Source organism: Narcine bancroftii, chromosome 1, assembly GCF_036971445.1.
Source record: "Narcine bancroftii isolate sNarBan1 chromosome 1, sNarBan1.hap1, whole genome shotgun sequence".
In the NCBI taxonomy this organism is placed as follows: Eukaryota; Metazoa; Chordata; class Chondrichthyes; order Torpediniformes; family Narcinidae; genus Narcine; species Narcine bancroftii.
In genome coordinates this window covers 50,761,257-50,782,626 of record NC_091469.1, presented here as the reverse complement: position 1 = coordinate 50,782,626, position 21,370 = coordinate 50,761,257, and the positions used below count along the sequence as shown (strand labels likewise).

General features: G+C 41.9%; 1 protein-coding gene and 1 long non-coding RNA gene across 6 annotated transcripts in view; one reads left to right on the top strand and one right to left on the bottom strand.

Moving 5' to 3' along the window:
- mtap (methylthioadenosine phosphorylase) overlaps nucleotides 1-21,370 on the bottom strand; it is a 227,050-nt gene that overhangs the window by 71,563 nt on the left and 134,117 nt on the right. For all 5 annotated transcript variants that reach the window (XM_069926833.1, XM_069926816.1, XM_069926842.1 and 2 more), the window contains 2 exons: nucleotides 3,258-3,360; nucleotides 151-390 (listed from right to left, as the gene is read on the bottom strand). In XM_069926833.1, coding sequence (XP_069782934.1) covers nucleotides 151-390; nucleotides 3,258-3,360 — 343 coding nt within the window. The remainder of the gene's footprint in view (nucleotides 1-150; nucleotides 391-3,257; nucleotides 3,361-21,370) is intronic.
- Nucleotides 316-14,556, top strand: LOC138758235 (uncharacterized). The gene is made up of 4 exons (XR_011354222.1): nucleotides 316-456; nucleotides 3,277-3,339; nucleotides 10,613-10,691; nucleotides 12,651-14,556. It is a non-coding gene; the product is annotated as an uncharacterized lncRNA (long non-coding RNA).

The following is a 21,370-nucleotide window of genomic DNA, read 5'->3' as shown; positions in this document are numbered from 1 at the left end:
ATTCCAGAAATCACATTTTTCCCTTCTATACATATTTTCTCTCCCCACCATTACTGCCCATGTTTGCAATAATGTCATTCTGCAGCAGGACAACATTCATTATCAAGTTCATTAATGGTTAACTTGAAGGAAACAGCACACAATACTAACCGCCTCTTCATTTTCCTTCCAGCAGTCATAGTCAGTTGCCATGGCAATACTGACATAGCTGATGCCTGCTTCTTTAGCCAGCACAACTTCTGGAACTGTGGTCATGTTGATGACATCACCATGCCACTGTTGAAACATCAGGCTCTCAGCTCGAGAGGAGAAGCGGGGTCCTTCAATTGTGACCACAGTTCCCTTGGTATGGTGCTCAATGCCCAGCGTCTTTGCAATGTCCATTAATACCTGTAATTAAAATGGAAATAATAAAACAATTAGGCAGCTGAAGATCACCACTCATCAGCAATGCTGGTAAGAGCATTACATTTTTGAAAATTCAAACCAGTTGCCTGATTATTACCAACAGATACAAATGCCTTTGAAATGAACAAAGCAAGGCTCCATTTTAGCAATCTCCATTGTTTATCGAGGCAATAAGCCTGACATTTGGTGAACCTTTCTCTGGATTCTCAATTACTGTCTGACAAATTCAGTTATCTGAAGAATTTGTCAGAGGAACAGTGTGAAAGAAAGAAACTCAATCCCTATGATGGAATTGGAAGCTCTTACTCCTAGCATTCATAATATACTTTCACACAGCTCAGTCTACTGCAGATTAACGCTGGCTTAGTTCCATCAATGCATGAGCTGGAACTGAGTTTTCATATGTTCTAGTGTTTGCCATTGGGTGGTTAAGGTTGAACAAGATAATAAAAATCCCACTTCATCAAAGAAGTGGTCTACTGTAACTTTTATCTCTCAATTAGTTTGCATTAGTCTACACTTTGTAAATGTAGAGTTCTGTTTCTTTAATCATATGATGAATCTTGGAAGTACCTATTGTTTCCTACTAATACCTTCAAAGTTGAGCCTCCAACCTTTCAAAGGAATGTCCATGAATGATTAATGTTATACTTTCATGAGGCCTCAGTTCTATTTTCTACTGCGTGCCACAACTTGAAATGTTTTTGTGTTTTAAACTATTCAAGTGCCAGTTGATGGGACATAAAGTTGGTACTGGAAAACTGGTGAACATTAGCACAAATAGTTTGCCACCTCAATTAATAACAGCTAAAAATAAGAAAGAAATGAATAAATGACAGATGGGGGGGAAAAGCAAATTAAAGACAAATCACATACAAAAAGAAAAAAGTGAAAGAAAGGATTTCAACCAATTATTTATTACCTGCACTAATCTAACTCCACAAGTCTAAATGTTTCTCATTGATAATAGAGACCAAACAGCAAAGCAGAAACATGAATCCCTTTCTTAAAAAAAAAGGTTAAGCACCTAGCAGTTATCATAAAACTCCAGCATTTATTTGAAATCCACATGGGAAGATGCTGATTTGCAAAGCTAATGGAAGAGCAGTTAAAATTTATGGTGATTCAAAATGTGTGGGTGCCTATTTTTGAACACAAATTGCTGATGGACTGAATTGTTAAAAACATACTTAAACAAATAGAGATCTGATTACCAATATTTGCCAAAGATACTAAGCTGGGTAGCAGAGTAAACAGGACAGATGAGAGCCAGAGGTTGTAAGGAACATTGAAAGATGAAACCTATGGTAGGAACAGTTTAGATTAGAAAAGTATGAGGACTTCCAATTAGCACCTAAAAAAAGAAAATCTGTGTATTTTCTATTGATGAGCAGTTAGGACCTTTAGAAGAATAGAGTTTTTAGGGATCCAGGTGCAGAACGCAACAACAGCAGTAAATATGTACAGAGGATAATTACAAGGCCATGGGTCTTTATGCTACAGATATACAGAACTCTGCTTAGACCCCACCTCAAAGGCAAGGTTCTGTTCTGGGCTCCACAAGTGGGTAGTTTAAATTCACTTTAGAAAAGAGGTTGCAAATTCATTTCAATGACATCAGGAATAATTACCGTATTTGATGGCATATGAGACCCAGTTTTTTCCACAAAAATTGGCTCAAAAATATCTCCCTAGTCTTAATGTGAAGATGAAATTTTGAAAGTTTCCCGACGGACCCTGTGCGCGGCTCCTGCTCGCTGGCCGCAATTTTCTGGCAGACCCTGTGCGCAGCGGGCACTGGGAGCTGAACATTGCTGGGGAGAAGCCGTGGCCTGACCCGGGCCCGGTGACAGGGTGGTGTGCGCCGTGTCCGGTGGCGTGAACAGCACTGTGGCCATGCTGCTGCTTTGGCAGAGAGGTAAGGAGCTGTGGATGACCAAAGCAGTGCGGTCGCTGCGAGGGTGCAAAGAGAGACAGCATTTGCTGCTGGGAGATGATGCCCATGCACCTGTACGGCCATCCAGCTCCAAGGAAACCCACCTAATTCCAGAGCCACTGCCATCACTGACTTCCCCTGGTGAGAAGGATGTAAGTACTCTAAAATATTTTTTCTTAATATTCCCTGCTGAAATGGGGGTGGGGGGGGGGCCTTATATGCTGTCAAATACGGTACTTAAAATTAGGAGGAAGGTTGGATAGACAAGGTTTTAGTTCCATTTCATAGAAAGGTTAAACAGCATACCAAATGCTCGTGATGAAAATTGTTTTTATTCTTTAAAGTGTACAGTGGATGCAGAGAAGCCATTTTCTATGATAGGTCAGACTACAGTGGGAGCATAACAACACAAAGCCACGTTGCTCAGCGGTGATATCACAAGCTATTTCTTCACACTCTCTTCTGGGTTTCTCTTCCCCAAAAAGATATCAAACGTGTGTTAATGGATAATGACACATTTGGGATGAGAAGTGTTTGCTCACAGAGGCATTAAAGAGCACAAAATCAAGGTGGGAGGGTAAGAGTATGGTATTATTATGCAAAACAGGCATGCTTGAGGAACTGAATGATCACTTTGAAAAATTCCAGCTTTTAAAAAATTTCTCATTAAAAAAAAATCAAGTTTTTAAAGTGGCATATTGATATTCTTTGGATTGCTGAACCACACTATTGTTTCTAAATTTAATGTTTAAACAGGTTCAATCAGAAGTCAGAGTTCTACTGAATTTGCTACAAAAGAAAAAGCCAGCCTCTTGTATTTGAAAAGGATTACATTTTACTTAAGAAATTTGCAAAATAAGAATGAAATTGTAGACAAGTTATTTGCACTATTTGGAATACAGAATATGCCCACCTCTCTACTTTTCTTACAGAAAGGGTCTGCCATTGAAATGTGACAAATTCCCGCTGGACTGGTTGGACTCCCATCATAAAAGGTTTGATGTCTTTTTGTCGTTCTGTGAAACAAAACAACATAACATAAACATAACAATTACAGCACGGAAACAGGCCATTAGGCCCTTCTAGTCCGCACCGAACCAAACACCCCTTTCTAGTCCCACCTCCCTGCACAATGCCCATAACCCTCCATCTTCTTCTCATCCATATACCTGTCCAACCTTTTCTTAAATAATACAATTGACTCCGCCGCCACTATTTCTCCCGGAAGCTCATTCCACACGGCTACCACTCTCTGAGTAAAGAAGTTCACCTTCATGTTACCTCTAAACCTCTGCCCCTTAATTCTTAACTCATGTCCTCTTGTTTTAATCTTTCCTCCTCTTAACAGAAATAGTCTATCCACATCCACTCTGTCTATCCCTTTCATAATCTTAAATACTTCTATCAAATCCCCTCTCAACCTTCTACGCTCCAAAGAATAAAGACCTAATCTGTCCAATCTCTCCCTATACTCTAGATGCTTAAACCCAGATAACATTCTGGTAAACCTTCTCTGCACTCTCTCCACTCTGTTTATATCCTTCCTATAATTAGGCGACCAGAACTGCACACAGAACTCCAAATTAGGCCGCACCAACGTCTTATACAATCTCAACATCAACATGATCTATTAAGTTATAGAAGTTGTGATATTCATAAACAGATAATTAAACAAAATGAAAATTATTTATTCTAACAAGTTTGCAAGAACAGGATTCTCTTTGGAAAAAAAAAATTTGCCAAGAATTTGATCCATGTTTCTAAAAGCATGTTAACTAGATGATTTGCAGCACATCTGAGAATATTTTATCTGTGGGCCCACAAGTAGTAAATTTAATAGCAGATGAGACCTATACCAGTGTGCTATTGAACTAGCCTTGCATAACGTGGGACATTTCTTTCATTGCCTCTTCCAGAGTTAAGAACGAAAAAGACAATCCTACCCAGAGAGGATACCCATGGTGGGGGAGAAAGGGTGTGAGTCTGGGATGGACCGATCAATGGGTTGATGGGTGATGAAAGAAGGGGGATCAGAAATCATTGAGTCGCAATCAGAGAGTTTGGATTAAGTTGGGCTAGATTCGTGGTTGGGGACGGAGGGAGTGGTGGCACATTGAGCTCAGCCTGGAAGGAGTTGCTCCAAGGGAGGAAGAAGCAAGGTGAAGGACCACCCATCTTAAAGAGTTCTCAGCTCCAGTGAGATCTGCTCAAGGAAATCCCTTAGTAATGTAGAAATAAGCTTCTTGAATGCTTCTACATGTCATGTTTCTTTGAATTCATAGAAATGGTGTCCAGTTATGCATTACATCAGGTCCTTTATCCACTGCAAAGATCCAGACTGATAAAGTTGGACAGTTCACGATTCCAAAAAGTTCCCAATTTTTAAATAACATTTGTTTTATGATTGGATTGTTCAGCCGATAAATACTTGACAATTCAGTGTCAAGGTGCTTATGTCTCTGATAATTCTACCTGCTTCCCCTTGAACTGGAACATTAGCAGTGGATAAGGAATAATAATTTTCCAGGATGTTACTCATCTCATGGCCTCCAACCCTAGTTTCCTAACTACAACGACCCTTTATATTTCCTCATCAGCACGAGCATCTTCCCTGAATAGTAACTCATTAAATCCCTATACACCACCCTTTCCTGGGCTAGACTGAACTTGACATTGAGTTACTTCTCCTTCAACTCCATTCTTTTCTTCCAGAGAAAGACTGATGCCAATGGAACTTGCAAAGGTCCTAACTACTCCCGTATTTTTGCCAGACACATTGAACAATGTTAGTTCCATTCCTGTTTGGGCCATCTTCCCCAACCTTTTTCCGTTACATTGATGACTTGTGAGGCTGCTTCCTCCCTCACCCTGATCTGGAGAATTCATTTTAACCTAGTTCCCCACCCATCCCTTGATTTGCTTTGTACTCCACCTCTTCCCTTTTCTTTCCCTCCCTGGACTTCGCCTACCAGCTGTAAGGAAAGCAATTCACTGAATTTCATTTTATCAACAGTTATGTGGACAATTCTTTCTGCATTTCAATATTTTTGCCCAGTACATTCATTTCCATTGCATTGCTTCAATGATACCACTGCCTGCACCAGAGTTTTTAAAATGTCTTTTTCCTTCAGACAAGATGTCCCTCCTTACACAAGACAAGTCCACTGGATCCAACCATTTTCAGCTCTCATCTCTTCTCCATTCCATAATGCGATGAGATATCCCTATCCATCTCACCACATTCTCCATGTCTTAGGCTATTTAAACTCTACTTCTACTGTGTCCAGCACAATCATTACCCATTCCTTTCCCTGATCATTTTCTGAAACTACCAGGCTATTAAAAGGATAGTTAAATAAAAAATGGGGCTCTATCAGGAAAGAGGACAACAAGAAACTTGCCAGAAATACAAAAGAACTGAGGAATTAATGAAAAGTAAGAATGAAAGGAAATTAATGTTAAGTTTTAAAAAGGTGCTGCAGAAAAGAGGATGGCCTGGTTATCATAGTGGCTGGAGCATCACTATGATGGCAACCTGGGTTTGAATCTGCTGCAAGAAGATTGTATATTCTTCCTGTTTCTACATGGGCTTCCTCCGGATGCTCCGGTTTCCTCTCTTCTTCCACAGAAGTATGGGGTTAGTCGGATAATTCGTCACATGGATGTATTGGGCTAGAAAGGACTGTAATCATGCAGTATCTCTAAATTAAAAGAGATAGTCTTGAAACTTGGATGTTATTTTCCAAAGTCAAAGATTATTCAACAGTTAAGAGAAGTGGTAAATGTAACACTAGTATTTTTTTTTAAAAAAATACTGGAAACTACATACCAGTTACAGTAACATCAGTAATTAGGAATATGCAGGAATCTTTTATAAAGAATGTGAGCAATGGACACTTGGAAAATATTAATGGCAACAGATTGTCCACATGGATAAATGAAAAGTAAACTATGTTCATCAAGCCTACTGAAGTTTTTTTTGATAATTGATGGAAAAGATAAGGGAGAGCCAGTGAACATGGTGTATTTGATTTTTTTAAAGTTGCTTGATAAAGCAGGGTACCCACATGGTTGAAGGCTGGGACCCCTTCTATTCCGAATATATAAATTCAATAATTTAGATGATGGAATCAAATGTGAAATTTCTAAATTTGGTGACAACATAAAACAAGATGAGATTTGAGGTGAGAAGAATGTTAAAGAGTCTTCAGTGATTTTTACAAGTTAAATAACTGGGTAAGTACATGGTAGATACAGACTGTTAAGTTCTCCCCTTTGTTAGGAAAAATAGAATGGGAGTGTATTATTGGAATGCAGATAGATTAGGAAATATTGATGCACAAAAGAATTTGGATATTCTTGTACATGATTCACTGAAGGTACAGCACATCTACACCATAAGATGCAGGAAAAAGGCAATAAACATTGTCAAGGACTCCACACACTCCTCATATAAATTGTTCTCCCTTCTTCCAACTGGTAGGAGGTACTGCAGCACTTGGGCCCTTACGTCTAGATTGGGCAAGTTTTTCCTCCTAAGTCAGCAGACTCCTAAATTCCCAGAACAGATGTGGATAGGGTACTGTGGACTTTTACTGTATATGTCTTAATATTTTAATATCTTAATGTGTTTAAATTCTATTCTAACATATTTGCGTAAATGTGCTCTGTGGTCCTGGAGACATGCGATCTCCTCTTTACTGTGCGAGCATAGTATGAACAATAAATAAATGTGTTGACTTGAGCATATAATTAAGAAGGTAAATGGAATCTTAACCTTCATTGCAAGAGATTCAGAGTACAGGAGCAAGGCTGTTTTGCTACAGTCACATGGAGCCTTGAGATTATATGTGGAGTCTTGTATGCAGTTTTTGACTCCTTACCAAAGGACACAATATACTTGCCAGAGAGAAAGAGCGAGCAGTGAAAGCTCCTTCAAATGATTCCTAGGAAAGCAGAACCATCATACAAGGACAGCTGGGTCAAATATATGTAAGAGAGCAGAATAATGAGAGGGGATCTCATTGAAACCTACAAAATTCTGAAATGGCTAGACAGACTGAATGTGGAGAGGTAGTTTCCCGTGGCTTGAGGCTTCCAGATCAAGATGCTAATACCTCAGGATATGGGGCAAGATACTTAGCATTAAAATGAGAACTTCCTCCATGCAAAGAACGGTAACTCTGTGAAATTCTCAATCACATAAGGCAGTCGAGACTAAGTTGCTAACATACTTAAGACGAATGTGGGTAGATTTCTAGACATAAGAAGAATCGAGGGGCAAGGAGAGAAAGCAGGAGAATGATCTCAATGAATGATGGAACAGACTCCAAGGGTCTACTCCTGCAGTTATTTTTCATGTTCTTAAGAGGTATCCAATAAATATTCAGGCCTGTATTCACTTAATGGGATGGCAGACAAAAGAGAGAAATTAGATAAAAGAACGACAAGTAATGCAGGGGTATTTGAATTGTTGTTGAAGAGAGCAACAATGGAACTTAAAGATACTCTTTTGACATTTTCCAAACCTGCCTGTATAGAACCTGTTCAATAAAAAGGAGAAAGATAAATCTGCAATATATCAATATTTTCTGGAGAAACTCATCAAGTCACACAGCATCCATAGGAAGAAAAAGGGTAACTGTGGCTGGCGCACATCCTCATGGCGAACCAGTCCCGCTTGTATCGCCACGTGGCGGGACAGCCATGGGGAAATGGCGTCGTTAAAGGTTTCTCTCTGACTTCAGCGTCCCTTCCAGCGCGCACCCTGGACAGCGATTATGGTGTCACAATGCACCAGATGACTGAGCTCATGCTGCCCTTAAAGGGGTGGGCTGAATTTGAATAAAAAGTAATTAACGACCCTCAATGTGGTGGCTGTGTTTCTTCCACTGCTCACACTGCCACATAACCAACATTTCGGGTTTAGTTCCTTCATGCCCATGAAGGGCCCTGGCCCAAAACATTCATTATCTTTTGCTTCTTATGGGTGCTGCATGACCTGCTGAGTTTTTCCAGTATGTTTGTGTATTGCAGACTTTCTTGTTTAACTCCAGAAATATAAATCCGCCAGGACAATCCAAAAAACAAGGTGAAAAAGTTTGCAGTGAAGAGAATATCAGCCCCCCACCCCCCCAAAAAAAGCAGATGATGCAAGTTTGAAATAGAAAATGCTGAAAACATTCAGCAGGTTCAGTAGCATTTGTAAAAATAGACAAAGTAGTTAATATTTAATGGATCTCATAAAATTAGAAACAATAGTAGAGGCATGGATAGGACAACAGGAATGGGCACTGAAAAAAAGTTCACCTAATGAACGAGTTATCCGATTCATGTAATGACCTCCTTGTCCCTCAATAACTTCTACAGATGCACCATTGAAAGCATAATTGCTAGATGCATCACAACATGGTATGGGAGTTGGTCTGCTCTAAATCAGAAGAAGCTACAGAACGTAGTTCAGAACATAACACTCCCTTATATAGTCTCCATCTGCATCATCTGCTGTCTGGGAAGGCAGCAAATGTATTGAAAGTCCTAGCACACCTGGACACACTCTCTTCTCCTTCCTTCCATCGGGGAGAAGGCTAAAGTGTGTGAAAGCATGCACCAAAAGACTTGAAGACAGTTTCTTCCCTCCAGCCATCAGGCTCCTGAATGAACCCCATAGTAATGCTATGATGCCACCCTTGCTTAGTGCTAATTGATCCTTTTATTGTTGTAATCCCATACTCTGTAAATTGTGTACTCTTTACATGACTGTTCGAATGTTTGAAATAATATTTTAGTCTCTTTGCAGAAGAACCCTTCTCACTGTACTAGGCATTTTGTGACAAACAAACTCAACTAAATGGGAGCTTGGTGTGAACTTGGTGGGACAAAGTGTTTCTGTGCTATCTGACTCTGTGCCTGATGTACATTGAATATGTAGCATTGCAGGTGTCAATCATATTTATTTGATGACATTGCGGCTACAACAACTTTCACCCATGTCACGAGGGAAGAATATAGACCATGCGATAAAAAGCAGGCCCTAACAAAGGTTCTCAGGTCCACTTGTTCATGGCTAGGCTTCACAAATGAAAATTTAGGAAGGGGGCTGTCCACATTTACTGCAAGTTCACTGGTGGCTGACAAGGCCAATGCGGGACAGATATGCCCAGCCTCAGCAGCTGCAAGGGTCCACTCATAATGTTGAGAAAAATACCCTATTTACTCACTTACTTTGTTGCAAAGTTCTTTAGATCATCAAAAAAATGGACTTAAATAACAGACATAAAATGGTTCATTATTGGGGTGAGGTCTTTTTATGTTGATCTTTGGCGAGGGGTGGGTAGTTCCATTCAGCTCTAGATCACTGAGACAGCAGCAGCATATATATCCGGCTACTCTTCATCGACAACAGCTCAGCTAACAACACCATCATACCCTCTATACTGGTGAACAAGCTCCAAAACTGGGCCTCTGCATCCCTCTCTGCGACTGGATCGATAATGGGTGAAATACAGCTGGCAACCCAGAATGTTTAGGATTAAACTGAATATGTCCCAGATTCAAAGACATCTCAGTTCCTGTCACACAAGTCTTTGACCTGTTTTCACTGATCTCTCTCTGTGACTGGATTTTCTCACCTTAGTAAGTGTGACAATGAGCTTGGACTGAAAGTTTTGTGTACTGGCATTAGACATGAAATTTTATGATAGTGGCTGTAAACTATCTGCATGTTCAGCACAAAGCTCAACCTGTTACCCCTGCTTACAGAGCCGAAGGACTGACAAAGCACACCTCCAAAAAGTTCCTTGGAGATGGGTATATTGAATAGAGTTGTCATTGGGCTCCATTGCCAAGTCATCAACAATGTGGGCCCTCTCCTTCTGACTTTGCTCATTCTGGATACAAGTTATGTTCTATATTAAGAAATTACTACTTGAATTTTCCTACTTTGACTATCTAATATCTCCTGCCAGTGGAATAAAATGAGTAAAAAATTAAAACAAATTGCAGACACTGAAAATCCACAATAAAAGCCACATCTATGGGAAGAGAAACAAACTCGGCACTTCAGTCTAAGTCCCTTCCTCAAATTGAGAAGGAGAACAAAAGATTGTTATATGACAGAGAGAGAGAGAGAGAGGGACCATATAACCACTGACCAGATCATCTTGATTACAGCTTATCCCGATGGTCATTTGGACTTTATCTAATCAGATTCACCCTCCAGCCCCACTCTCTCTTAAGCTTTACAAGTTTCTTTTGTCTCTTTTGCAGTCTGAAAAAGCCTTCGACAGGAAACACTAACTGTTTCTCTTTCCACAAAAATGAGTAGTGCTCCAACCAACGTCCCAAGGTATGTACAGATGACCACTGATCCCTTCAAAAGATGCAAGTGCAGGGGAAATCTCTATGCTATGACTTGCTTTCTCGTGTGTGTGTTTCACTTTTGACTAGCTGCCATTTGGGGATTGAGACGCACCTCAGTATCCAATGTAAAACTGAGATATACAGTTTAAAGGAGTTGGGGAGGGCAGGGTCGGAAAGGTTTGGCAGGCTTCAAAACAGCCCTCCTCAATAGGCTCCCATGGTTGAGTAACGGCATTCACTCACTCAGTAACAAGAGGTTTGCAAGGATTGTGGTGGGGGGGGGGGTTGTATCATTGAAATGTACTGAATGTTGAAAAGGTGTGGACTGAGTGGAAGTGAAGAAAATGTTGAGGAGAAATTTCTTCTGGAATTTCTTGTCACAGACAGCTGTGGAGGCCAAACTGGGTATATTTAAAGAGATGGTTGATGGGTTCTTGAATAGCAAGGGCATCCAAGTTAATAAGGGGAAGGCAGGGGAAAAAAGGGTTGAGACGAAATTTACATATGCCATGATTTGAATTGCAGAGCAGACTCAATAGGTCAAATATCCTATGCTCCTACGCCTTATGGTCTAGTACATGTGTGAATCTGGCTAACAGCCTGCAAATGTGAGCCAGAGTAGAAGGCAATCAACAAACTGCACACATTAACTTCAGTAATAGCGTCTTAGTTGCCATTCCGACGTGCAAAAAAATTTCCAATCACGTCAGCCATTGGCAACTATACAACTAAATATTTAAAGAGAACAATGCAATCAAACACTTGCCCTATGGATCTCTAAAGAACATTCAGCTGTAAAGGCAAGCAGAACTCAACAAGTCCAGGCAAGAACCAGTACATTCAAAACAACAAAACATGCCTGGGCAAGTTAGAAATGTTATCATTAGCTTTGAGGTTAGGAGGGAAGCCAAGAGACTAACTGAAGAATGAAGGTCAGATGGAAACTAATTTCAATTGAAATGCTACATTTTATCTTTTTTTTAAAAAAAAGCAGTAATTGTATTTTCAGATATTTATCTACCGGTAGTTACAGCAGCACAGATGTTTGAAGGATTAAATTCAGTGCAACAGCTGTATGATTTTAAATCTATACAGAAATCAGTCAAATCTGTGTTTTTTTTAAACTTCACCCTCCACCACCCCCTCACCCCCCCCCCAAACCAGAGGAATGACACAACAGTAGTTGGCCTCATCAGCAAAAACGACAAGTTGCACTAAACAGAAGAGGTGAAAAATCGAGTGAAATGGTGCGAAAGTAACAACTTGAGTCTCAATGTGGACCAGATGAAGGAGATGATCGTGGACTTCAGGAGGACCAGGAACGACCACCCTCTACTACACATCAACAACTCTGTAGAGAGCACCAAGTTCCTTGGACTTCACTTAACTACTGACCTATCGTGGACACTCAACATCTTATTGTCAGGAAGGCGCAAAAGCGACTGCACTTCCTGAGAAGACTAAAGTGGGCAAGGCTCCTGGCTACTATTACGTCAACCTTCTTTAGGAGCTCTATCGAGAGCGTCCTGGCCGACTGCATCACAGTACGGTATGGTTGCTGCAGAGAAATAGATCGGAGGACTATCCACAGGACCATAAGAGTGGCAGAGAGGATCACTGATGTCTTTCTCCATCACCCCACAATCGATGTGATCTACCAGGATTGTTGTCTGAAGAAGGTACCCCTTCCACCCTGCACACAGCACCTTTCAACTGTTCCCATCGGGGAAGAGATACAGGAGATCAGAGTCAGCACCATGGGGCTGAGGAACAGCTTCTTCCCAGGGCAGTGAGAATAAGAACAACCAAAGGAACTATTTATACTAACCATCTGAGACTCTCATTTGTAAAAAACAATATTTATTTATTTTTATAGATCTAATACTCATCCTGCATATGTATTATTTGTATGTTATGTGTATTATGTCTGGTTGTGTGTCTACAGGTTTTTGCACCAAGGACTGGAGAACAATGTTTCATCGGGTTGTACTTATACAATCAGATGAAAATAAACCTGACTTGAATCATCAAAAAAGTGGAAATGCAGCAAGTGCTACTGAACTTCTACCTGTTCTTTCCCATTCCTGATGATGCCAAATGAATAAATGATTAGAAATTACTACTGACCAGTGGCACTCACATCCACAGTGATGATATTTTGAAAGGCTGGTGATTATTTTTCCTGCAGGCATGCAAGAATTACAACTAGTTGGTAGTGCAAACAAAATTGTACATAGAGTAAACATGTAAACAAAGAACTGCAAACAGACAACGAATACAAACAAACTAACTGCAACACAGAGAATAAAAAAGAAAATCAATAAAGTGAACAAGTAAGAATCCTTAAATGAATCTCTGATTGAGCTTGCTGTTGAGGAGTCTAATGGTGGAAGGGGAGCACCTGTTCCTGAACTTGGTGGTGCGAATCTTGTGGCACCTCTACCTCTTTCCTGATGGCAGCAAAGAGAACAGAACATGTGCTGGCTGGTGTGGGTCTTTGGTGATTGCTGCTACCCTCGGATGGCAACATTCCATATAGATCTACTCAATAGTGTGAAAGCTTTTGCCTGTGATGTTCTGGGCTGTGTTCACCGCCTTTTGGATGGCTTTACGCTCAGGGGTATTGGTGTCCCCACACCATGATGCAACCATTTCACCACACCTCTGTAGAAATTTGCCAGGGTTTCTGATGATATACAAAACCTCTGCAAACACATGAGGATGTAGAGGTGCTGATGTGCTTTCTTCATGATGCCATTGGTGTGCTGAGTCCAGGAAAGATCTTCTGAGATAGTGACTTACAAGAACTTAATGCTCACCCTCAACTCTGATCCCCCAATGATCATGGGATTGTATACTTCTGGCTTTCCATTTCTGAAGTCAACAATAGGCTCCTTAGTTTTGGTGTCATTGAGTACAGGTTGTGTTGGTGTACCATTCAGCCAAGTTTTCAATCTCCATCCTGTGTGCTGACTCATCCCCTTCCTTTATATAACCCACTACTGTGGAATTATCAGCAAATTTGTAGAAAGCGTTATTGTCATACAGTCGTAGGTGCAGGGGGCTAAGAACATGGCCCTGTGGTTCTCCAGTACTGATTGGACATTGTGGAGGAGATGTTCTTACCATTCTTCACTGATTCTGGTCTGGAGATGAGGAAATCCATGATCCAATTACACAGTGGAGTGTTATCTCCCAGGTCTTGGAGTTTGCAGATCAGATTTGAGGGGATGATGGTGTTAAATGCCAAATGTAGTCTATAAAGAGGATCCTGATGTATGCATATTTGCTGTCCAGGTATTCCAAGGCTTTGTGTAAAGCCAGTGAGATGGCATTCACCATAGACCTGTTACAATGATAGGCGAACTGGAATGTATCTATAGAGATACATTGTGCTTGGCAAGTCACGTTTAACCAACTTTATGGAGTTTTTCGAGGAGGTTACCAGGAAAGTTGAAGGAAAGGCTGTGGATGTTATCTACATGGACTTTAGTAAAGCTTTTGACAAGATCCCGTATGGGAGGTTAGTCAGGAAGGTTCAGTTGCTTGATATTCATGGCGAGGTAATAAACTGAATTCGACATTGGCTTTATGGGAGAAGCCAGAGAGTGGTAGTAGATGAATACCCCTCTGACTGAAGGCCTGTGACTAGTGGTATGCCTCAGGGATCAGTGCTGGGACAATTGTTGCTTGTTGTCTATATCAATGATCTGAATGATAATGTGGTTAATTGAATCTGCAAGTTTGCAGATAACACAAGGATTGGAGGTGTTGTGGACAGAGGTTTTCAAAGCTTGCAGAGGGATCTGGACCAGTTGGAAAAATGGGCTGAAAAATGGCAGATGGAATTTAATGTAGACAAGACTGCATTATATCTGAACTGCTCCACATAGATTGCCAATGTGATTTCTAATTGGCCCAACTCTTGCCTTTAACATACATAAAATAAAATGTTCATAAAATGCTTTGTGATTTTTCTTAATACCTGCTTTTATTCTTTTGTTCCCCCTATTTACCCTTCAGTTTTAAAAACCTCATTCCATATTCCTCTTGAGCACCATCTTGAGTTTTCAGTTCTCTAGACCTGCCATAATCCATCTTTATATAAAGGGAGGGCTTGGAGAGGTCAAGAGGTGAGAGGATACTCAACAAATGAAGGTGGAAGAAGTGGAGAGGCAAGTGGGGGAGAAGGTCACTGGTGAGGGTGTTGGGGGGGAGGGGCAAATTTTCAGAAAAAAGTGAGAATGGGAGTACGTTAAAAAAAATGGAAACAGCAGAACCAGATCCTAAAATTAGAAAAGTCAATGTTCATGTCATTGGCTTTTAGGCTAGCCAAATGGAATAAACTTGTTCCTCAAGTTTACGTTGGCCTCATCCTGGCAATGGATGAGACCAAGAACTGACATGTCCTTGAGGAAATGGTGAGGATAATTAAAATGGCTGGCAACCAGGAGATTGGGGAAGCAGGTGTGCCCTTTCCATGGGTGCAAGCTGGAGAGTGCTACGGTTAAAGATTGGTGTGTAGGCTTCTAATTCTCTGTATTGATTGGTCACTGGATGCCAAATTGTTCGCAAGTCTCTGAAAGTGTAATTACATATCAGCCTGAAAAGAACAACCATCATTCCTAAATGAGTACTCTCCAGATTATTTACTGCAGCAATGACAGAAACTTGAGCAAAGAATCATCATGCCTCTCGATTTCAAATTTCACATTAGCAGCAGGAGAATGAAATGTGCATGGTTGGGATGGGGCTGATAGGTGTTGATGTGAAGAGACCTAGCAGTTGATAATCATCCTCACTCACGTCTATGCAAACAATAATAATCTCAATGAAAGTAAATTTCAGAAGAAAGGTGTCATATCACACATGTGGTACACATAACCAAAGCTGAATTTTATTTTTCCATATACTTGTATGTGCACAATTTCATAAATTTAAAATTAGACATACAGAATGGTAACAGGTCACTTCAGTCAATGAGTCCATGCTGCCCAATTTACACCCAATTAACCTACAGCCTGGTACATTTCGAATGGTGGGAGGAAACTGGAGCCCCTGGGGAAAACCCACACAGGCACGGGAAGAACATACAAACAGCGGGATTTGAACCCCGCCCTGATCACTGGCGCTGTAAAGGTGTTGCGCTGCTACGCCAACCGTGCCATCCCACTAGATCTGACTTGTGAAAGTCATTAACCAAAGCAAAAACTGACCTTTTGATGGGAACTCCTTCTAGAATCTTGCTGCGCATGATGTTGGCACCATCTTACTTGCGTATGTCGACTCAGGACAGAAGGGGCCATTTGAGGGAAGAACACAGCGTCTCCGGCGACCCGGCATCACTGGTCCTTAACCAGAATAGACCTCACCAGCTTAGCAACTTGATGGTGATGGTGAAGATAAACAGACATTCGACCAAGTGCCTGATTGACACAGGCTGCATGGAAAGTTTCACAGTCTCATGACTGTGCAAAAATATAACTTAAAAATGTACCCGTCTGACTACCGAAACTTCCTAGCGTCCCAGTCGGTGCGGGTACAGAAACATTGTCATTTGAAAGGGGAGAATTTTGTAAATTTCGCATGTACATTTTAGATGAATTGTATGCTCCAGTATTGTTTGGTCTGGACTTTCTGTGTCACTTTAAAAGCATGACCTTGGAGTTTTCTGGTCCCCTTCCCCCGGTAATGGTTCGGAATGGAGGACCTCAAAACCAGGACCCACTTGCATCCTCTCCATGCTAAACATCGACCCCCCCGTTCCCAAGGCTGTCCTGCTGACTGTAGGCCCATCACCACCAAGAGCAGGAAGTACAGCGTGGCAGACAGAGAGTTTATAAAGATGAAGACCCAGTGCCTGCTGGAGAAGGGGATCATCAAACCCAGCTCCAGCCCATGGAGAGTGCAAGTGGTGGTAGTAAAGGGGGAAAACAAGTCTGGGTTAGTGACTGACTATAGCCAAATAATTAACAGATATACACTCCTGGATGCATACTCCCTCCCTCATATTTTGGATATGGTGAACGGTATCAAGCAGTATCGCGTCTATTCAACCATCGACCTTAAAGCTGCCTGTCACCAGCTGCCAATCTGTTCCGAGGACCGCCCGTACACAGCATTTGAGGCTAACGGTCGACTCTATCAGTTCCAGATGGTCCCTTTCGGTATTACCAATGGGGTTTCTATTTACCAGCGGCAGATGGACAGGATGGTGGACGTGTACATATTGAAGGCTACCTTTTCCTACCTCGACAATGTCACCATCTGTTGCCACACCATGGAAGTCCATGATACCAATCTCTAGAGTTTCCTCCATGTGGCGAGAGCCCTGAATCTCACCTACAATTCTGACAAATGTGTATTCAGGACTACATGACTGGCTATCCTCGGCTAGTTGCTGGAGAATGGCGTCATTGTCCCCAACCCTGAAAGCTCTAACCCCCTGTTAGAGCTTCCCCTCCACAGAACCACAAAGGCTTTGAGGAGACGCCTGGGTTATTTTTCATATTAAGCCCAGTGGGTCCCTCAATATGCCAAGGTTCATCCCCTCTTAAAGGCCACTACTTTCCCCCTTTCGGCAGATGGCTTTTCATTACCTCCAAAGTTACATTGCGAAAGCCGGCATACATGCGGTAGACAAGAATGTACCTTTCCAAGTGGAAAGTGACACTTCGGATGTAGCCCTGGCCTCTACTTTCAATCAAGCGAGCAGGCCAGTTGCCTTTTTCTCACAGATGCTTCAAGGCCACGAGCTCCAGAACCCATCTGTGGAAAAGGAAGCTCAAGCCATTGTAGAGCCATAAGGCACTGGAGGCACTACCTGGCTGGAAGAAGATTCACGATCCTCACAGACCAGCACTCTGTTGCATTCATGTTCAGCAACCCTAAAGGGCAAAATCAAGAATGACAAAATTGATCGAACTCTTCACCTACAGTTTTGACATTGACTACTGGCCAGGGGACCTTAAAGACCCTCCAGATGCCTTGTCCAGGGGATGTTGTGCCTCCACACACATCGGTCAACTGCGGACAATATACAATGAGTTTGGCCATCCAGGTGTCACCTGCATGGCTCATTTTGTCAAGTGCCGCAATTTGCCCTATACAATGGAAGACATCAGGTAAATGACCAGGTCATGCCAGATCTGTACTAAGTGCAAGCCGTAATTTTTTTTTTGTCCTGCAAAAACACACCTGATTAAATCATCCAGGCCCTTTGAATGGTTCAGCATCGATTTTAAGGGACCTCACCCCTCCACGAACAGGAACACTTACTTTCTCTCAGTCATCGATGAGTACTCCTGCTTTCCGTTCACCATCCCATGCCTGAACACGTCTGCCTCGTCCGTTATTAAGGCCTAAGACTCTATTTTCACCCTGTTTGAATATTCCGGCTATATTCATAGTGACCGGGGCTCAGCCTTCATGAGCAAAGAGCTGCATCGGTACCTGCTGGTGAGGGGCATCGCATCCAGCAGGACTACCAGTTACAACCTCCGGGGCAACGGGCAGGTTGAAAAAGAGAACACCCTGATCTGGAAGACTATCAAACTTGCCATGAAGCAGAAAGGCCTTCCAGACTCACACTGACAGATGTTCTCCTAATCGCGCTCCACTCAATTCAGTCGCTACTCTGCACTGTGACCAATGCTACTCCTCATGAGCTCATGTTTACATTCGACAGAAGGTCGGCATCAAGGACTACACTCCCAGCCTGGCTCACTAGTTCTGGTCCGGTCCTGCTCAAGAAGCATGTGAAGAGAAGCAAGACCAACCCCCTGATGGAAAGGGTGAAATTGCTCAATGCCAACCCCACATATGCTTATGTGGAGTACCGGATGGCAGGGAGGACACTGTCTCCATCAGGGATCTGGCAACCCCGGAATTGAGAATCCGTTGCCTCAGGTGCCCCACGAGCTATGAGCTACCTAGTTCTTTTTCCCCACCCCCGCCCAGGGCCTCAAGGGACCCAGTTCAGGAAGACAGTTAAAACACCCCCCCCCCCATCGTCGAACTAAAGCCTAGCCCACTCACTACCCTTCCATAACAGATGGACCAGGAGACTCAAGGAGCCCAAGGCTGTGTGTATTACCGGCTTCTGATCCTTGTTCTCTTCATCCACAGACCTTTAATTCAGAAGGAAGGGGTGAATGTAGTGAACTGAAATTCACTAGCAGTGTCCTGTACTGATAATTGGCCCCACCATCTCCCCCGGGGGCCCGTATATAACCCTGAACCCCACCTATGTTGTAAGCTAATAAAAGCATTAGTTTTCCCTCCAGTCGAGTGTGGGCTTTTAACTATGCTACAATGACAAAATAAAAAAGCATTTTAGAACCAGTGAACATTGTTTAAAGACAAACCATAACCTCTTAAGGGGGGCGGAGGGGGGTGGGGGGGAAAGAGATGTATTTTAGCAGATTTCAAAAAGAATTTACATGCTTTGAGATATTTAAATCATTTCAAATATTATTTCTTTCTGAGGTTCAGGTAGAAAACAATCTTCCCAAATTGTTTTTGGCCCTACCACTTGCCCAGAAATTTGAGAGTGCTGATCTGACACCATTTCTAAAATGAAATTGGGGCAGCACGGTTAACGCAAGGCCATTGCAGCGCCAATGCGTTTGACTCCGCCGCTGTCTGTAAGGAATTTGAACGCTCTCCCCATGATAACGTGGGTTTCCTCCCACCCTCCAAAGACATACAAGTTGGTAGGTTAGTTGGTCACATAAGTGGGCTTGGGCAGCACGGGCTCATGGGGTAGCCCATTGAGTCTGCCCCACCAATGTAATCGTGAGCCTGTATCTCTAAATTTATGGATTATATCTCTAAATTTGTATCTCTGTATCTGTATCTCTAAATTTACATTTAGATTTATTTAAAAGTCACTCACTACATTCAGATACACAAAATGGATTGAAACTTGGTACCCTAACCATCAAAAGAAACAACTCTGGCATATAAAATAGCTAAATGATAAAAATAAATTTGAAAATATTGTCAAATATAATTTCAAAAATAACTGCACCATTTTTAACTTTAAACCATTAAACAAAAGGCAACTGTTCTGAATACAATACAAATAATTTTCAGAATATCATATATATGCAGTAACACTTAATAAATTCATGTCTTGCCCTTGTCAAAAGATTACATTAAAAAAGTCTAAGCATCTGACAGCCTCTTATAAACAAGATCAGCTCATATGAGTCACAGAATTGTTGAGATAATATATCAAAGTGAGAATTATGTGGCCTTCACCTCAGCAATTGGAGGTTGGTCATTCCACTCTTGGGTGTGTATTGTGAATGACTCTGAAAGCAGTCAACCACAACAATATTTTCCAACAGCACAGGATGCATTTGAGACACGACGTAGTTCTATCCAAGGATTTTAGGACATCTTGTATTCCCAGATTGAATCTTTGAAAGCCAAAATAAGAGTGCAACTAAATCACAATGTTAAATCATGCAGGAGTCTGGAGAGTGGATTATTTCAAAACAAAAGGTTGTGCCACCGGGCAGGCAGGTGACAGAAGTCTCTGGTGCTCCCACATTGCCAGGCCCTGTTCACTTGTCTGATTACAGCTGATCCAATCTCTTTGTTAGCATGGAACAGAAGGCAACATTTCCACTTGTAATAGTTAGCTTTATTGGATGCCATGGGCTGGATTTGTATGGCACTGAATATCTAGGTTAAAACAGCATTAGCATGGGATCAGGAAAAACCCCTGGAGCAATATTATCTTATGAAGCACAAAGCTCAAGGCACTGTGAATAATTTATCAATTATAAAACCCTTCAATTTGCACAAAAGCTGATGAAAAAAAATCAGTTGACCTGAGGAATGTGAGAAACGATTAGTGAGAACATTGAATGGGGGCAGGGAAAGATTAGAGGGAAGTGAGGACTCAGGTGGACAACCATTGGTCAGACTGAGTTGATGCTCAATGGTAGGAGGAGGGTAGTGTGGAAGCCCCACCAAATAACTGTAGAGGTGTGCAGTGGGGTGAGGTGTGCAGTGGGGTGAGGGAAAGCAGTTAGGGTGGCAGAAAGCAGTCAGGTTGGGAGGTGATCAAGAGGCTGGTGGAGATCAGCTGAAGCAGAGTGCTGGAGAGCTCAGTGGAAGCAGATGCATGGCTTGCAGCAAAACTCAGGCCTTTTTACCAAGTGCCAGTGAGTCATTGATAAGATTTACACATAGGGATCAGGGCTGTTGTATACTGTTATACTTGTAGATAGCATCTGAGCTGTACCCACATTAGACAAGGGTAGCGTATTGTAGTTCTTGGATGTGATAAGTCTGTATAAACAGTTGAAAGTATCGGATGTGATTGGGTTGTACTGTGTTTGTGAGAGTGTAAGCAGTTACTGGTATCGGTAGTGTTAAGTTCAATGTGACTGGTTGCACTATGTTGAGTGATTGAGAATACTGGCTGCAATCTCCTTATGCGCATTTCAATAAAGATTATTTCTGCATTCAGCCTATGTCCAGACCCGCTATTCTTTGAACCCACCCAACTTTTCCCTTCCAACACAACAAAGCCCCTTGTAGATGGATATCTAAGAGCAAAAATCCATAAAACAGCCCTGGCACATTAAACACCCAATCTTCTTCAGCAACTGGATCACTACATGATTAATAATGTTTGTCATGTGGTGC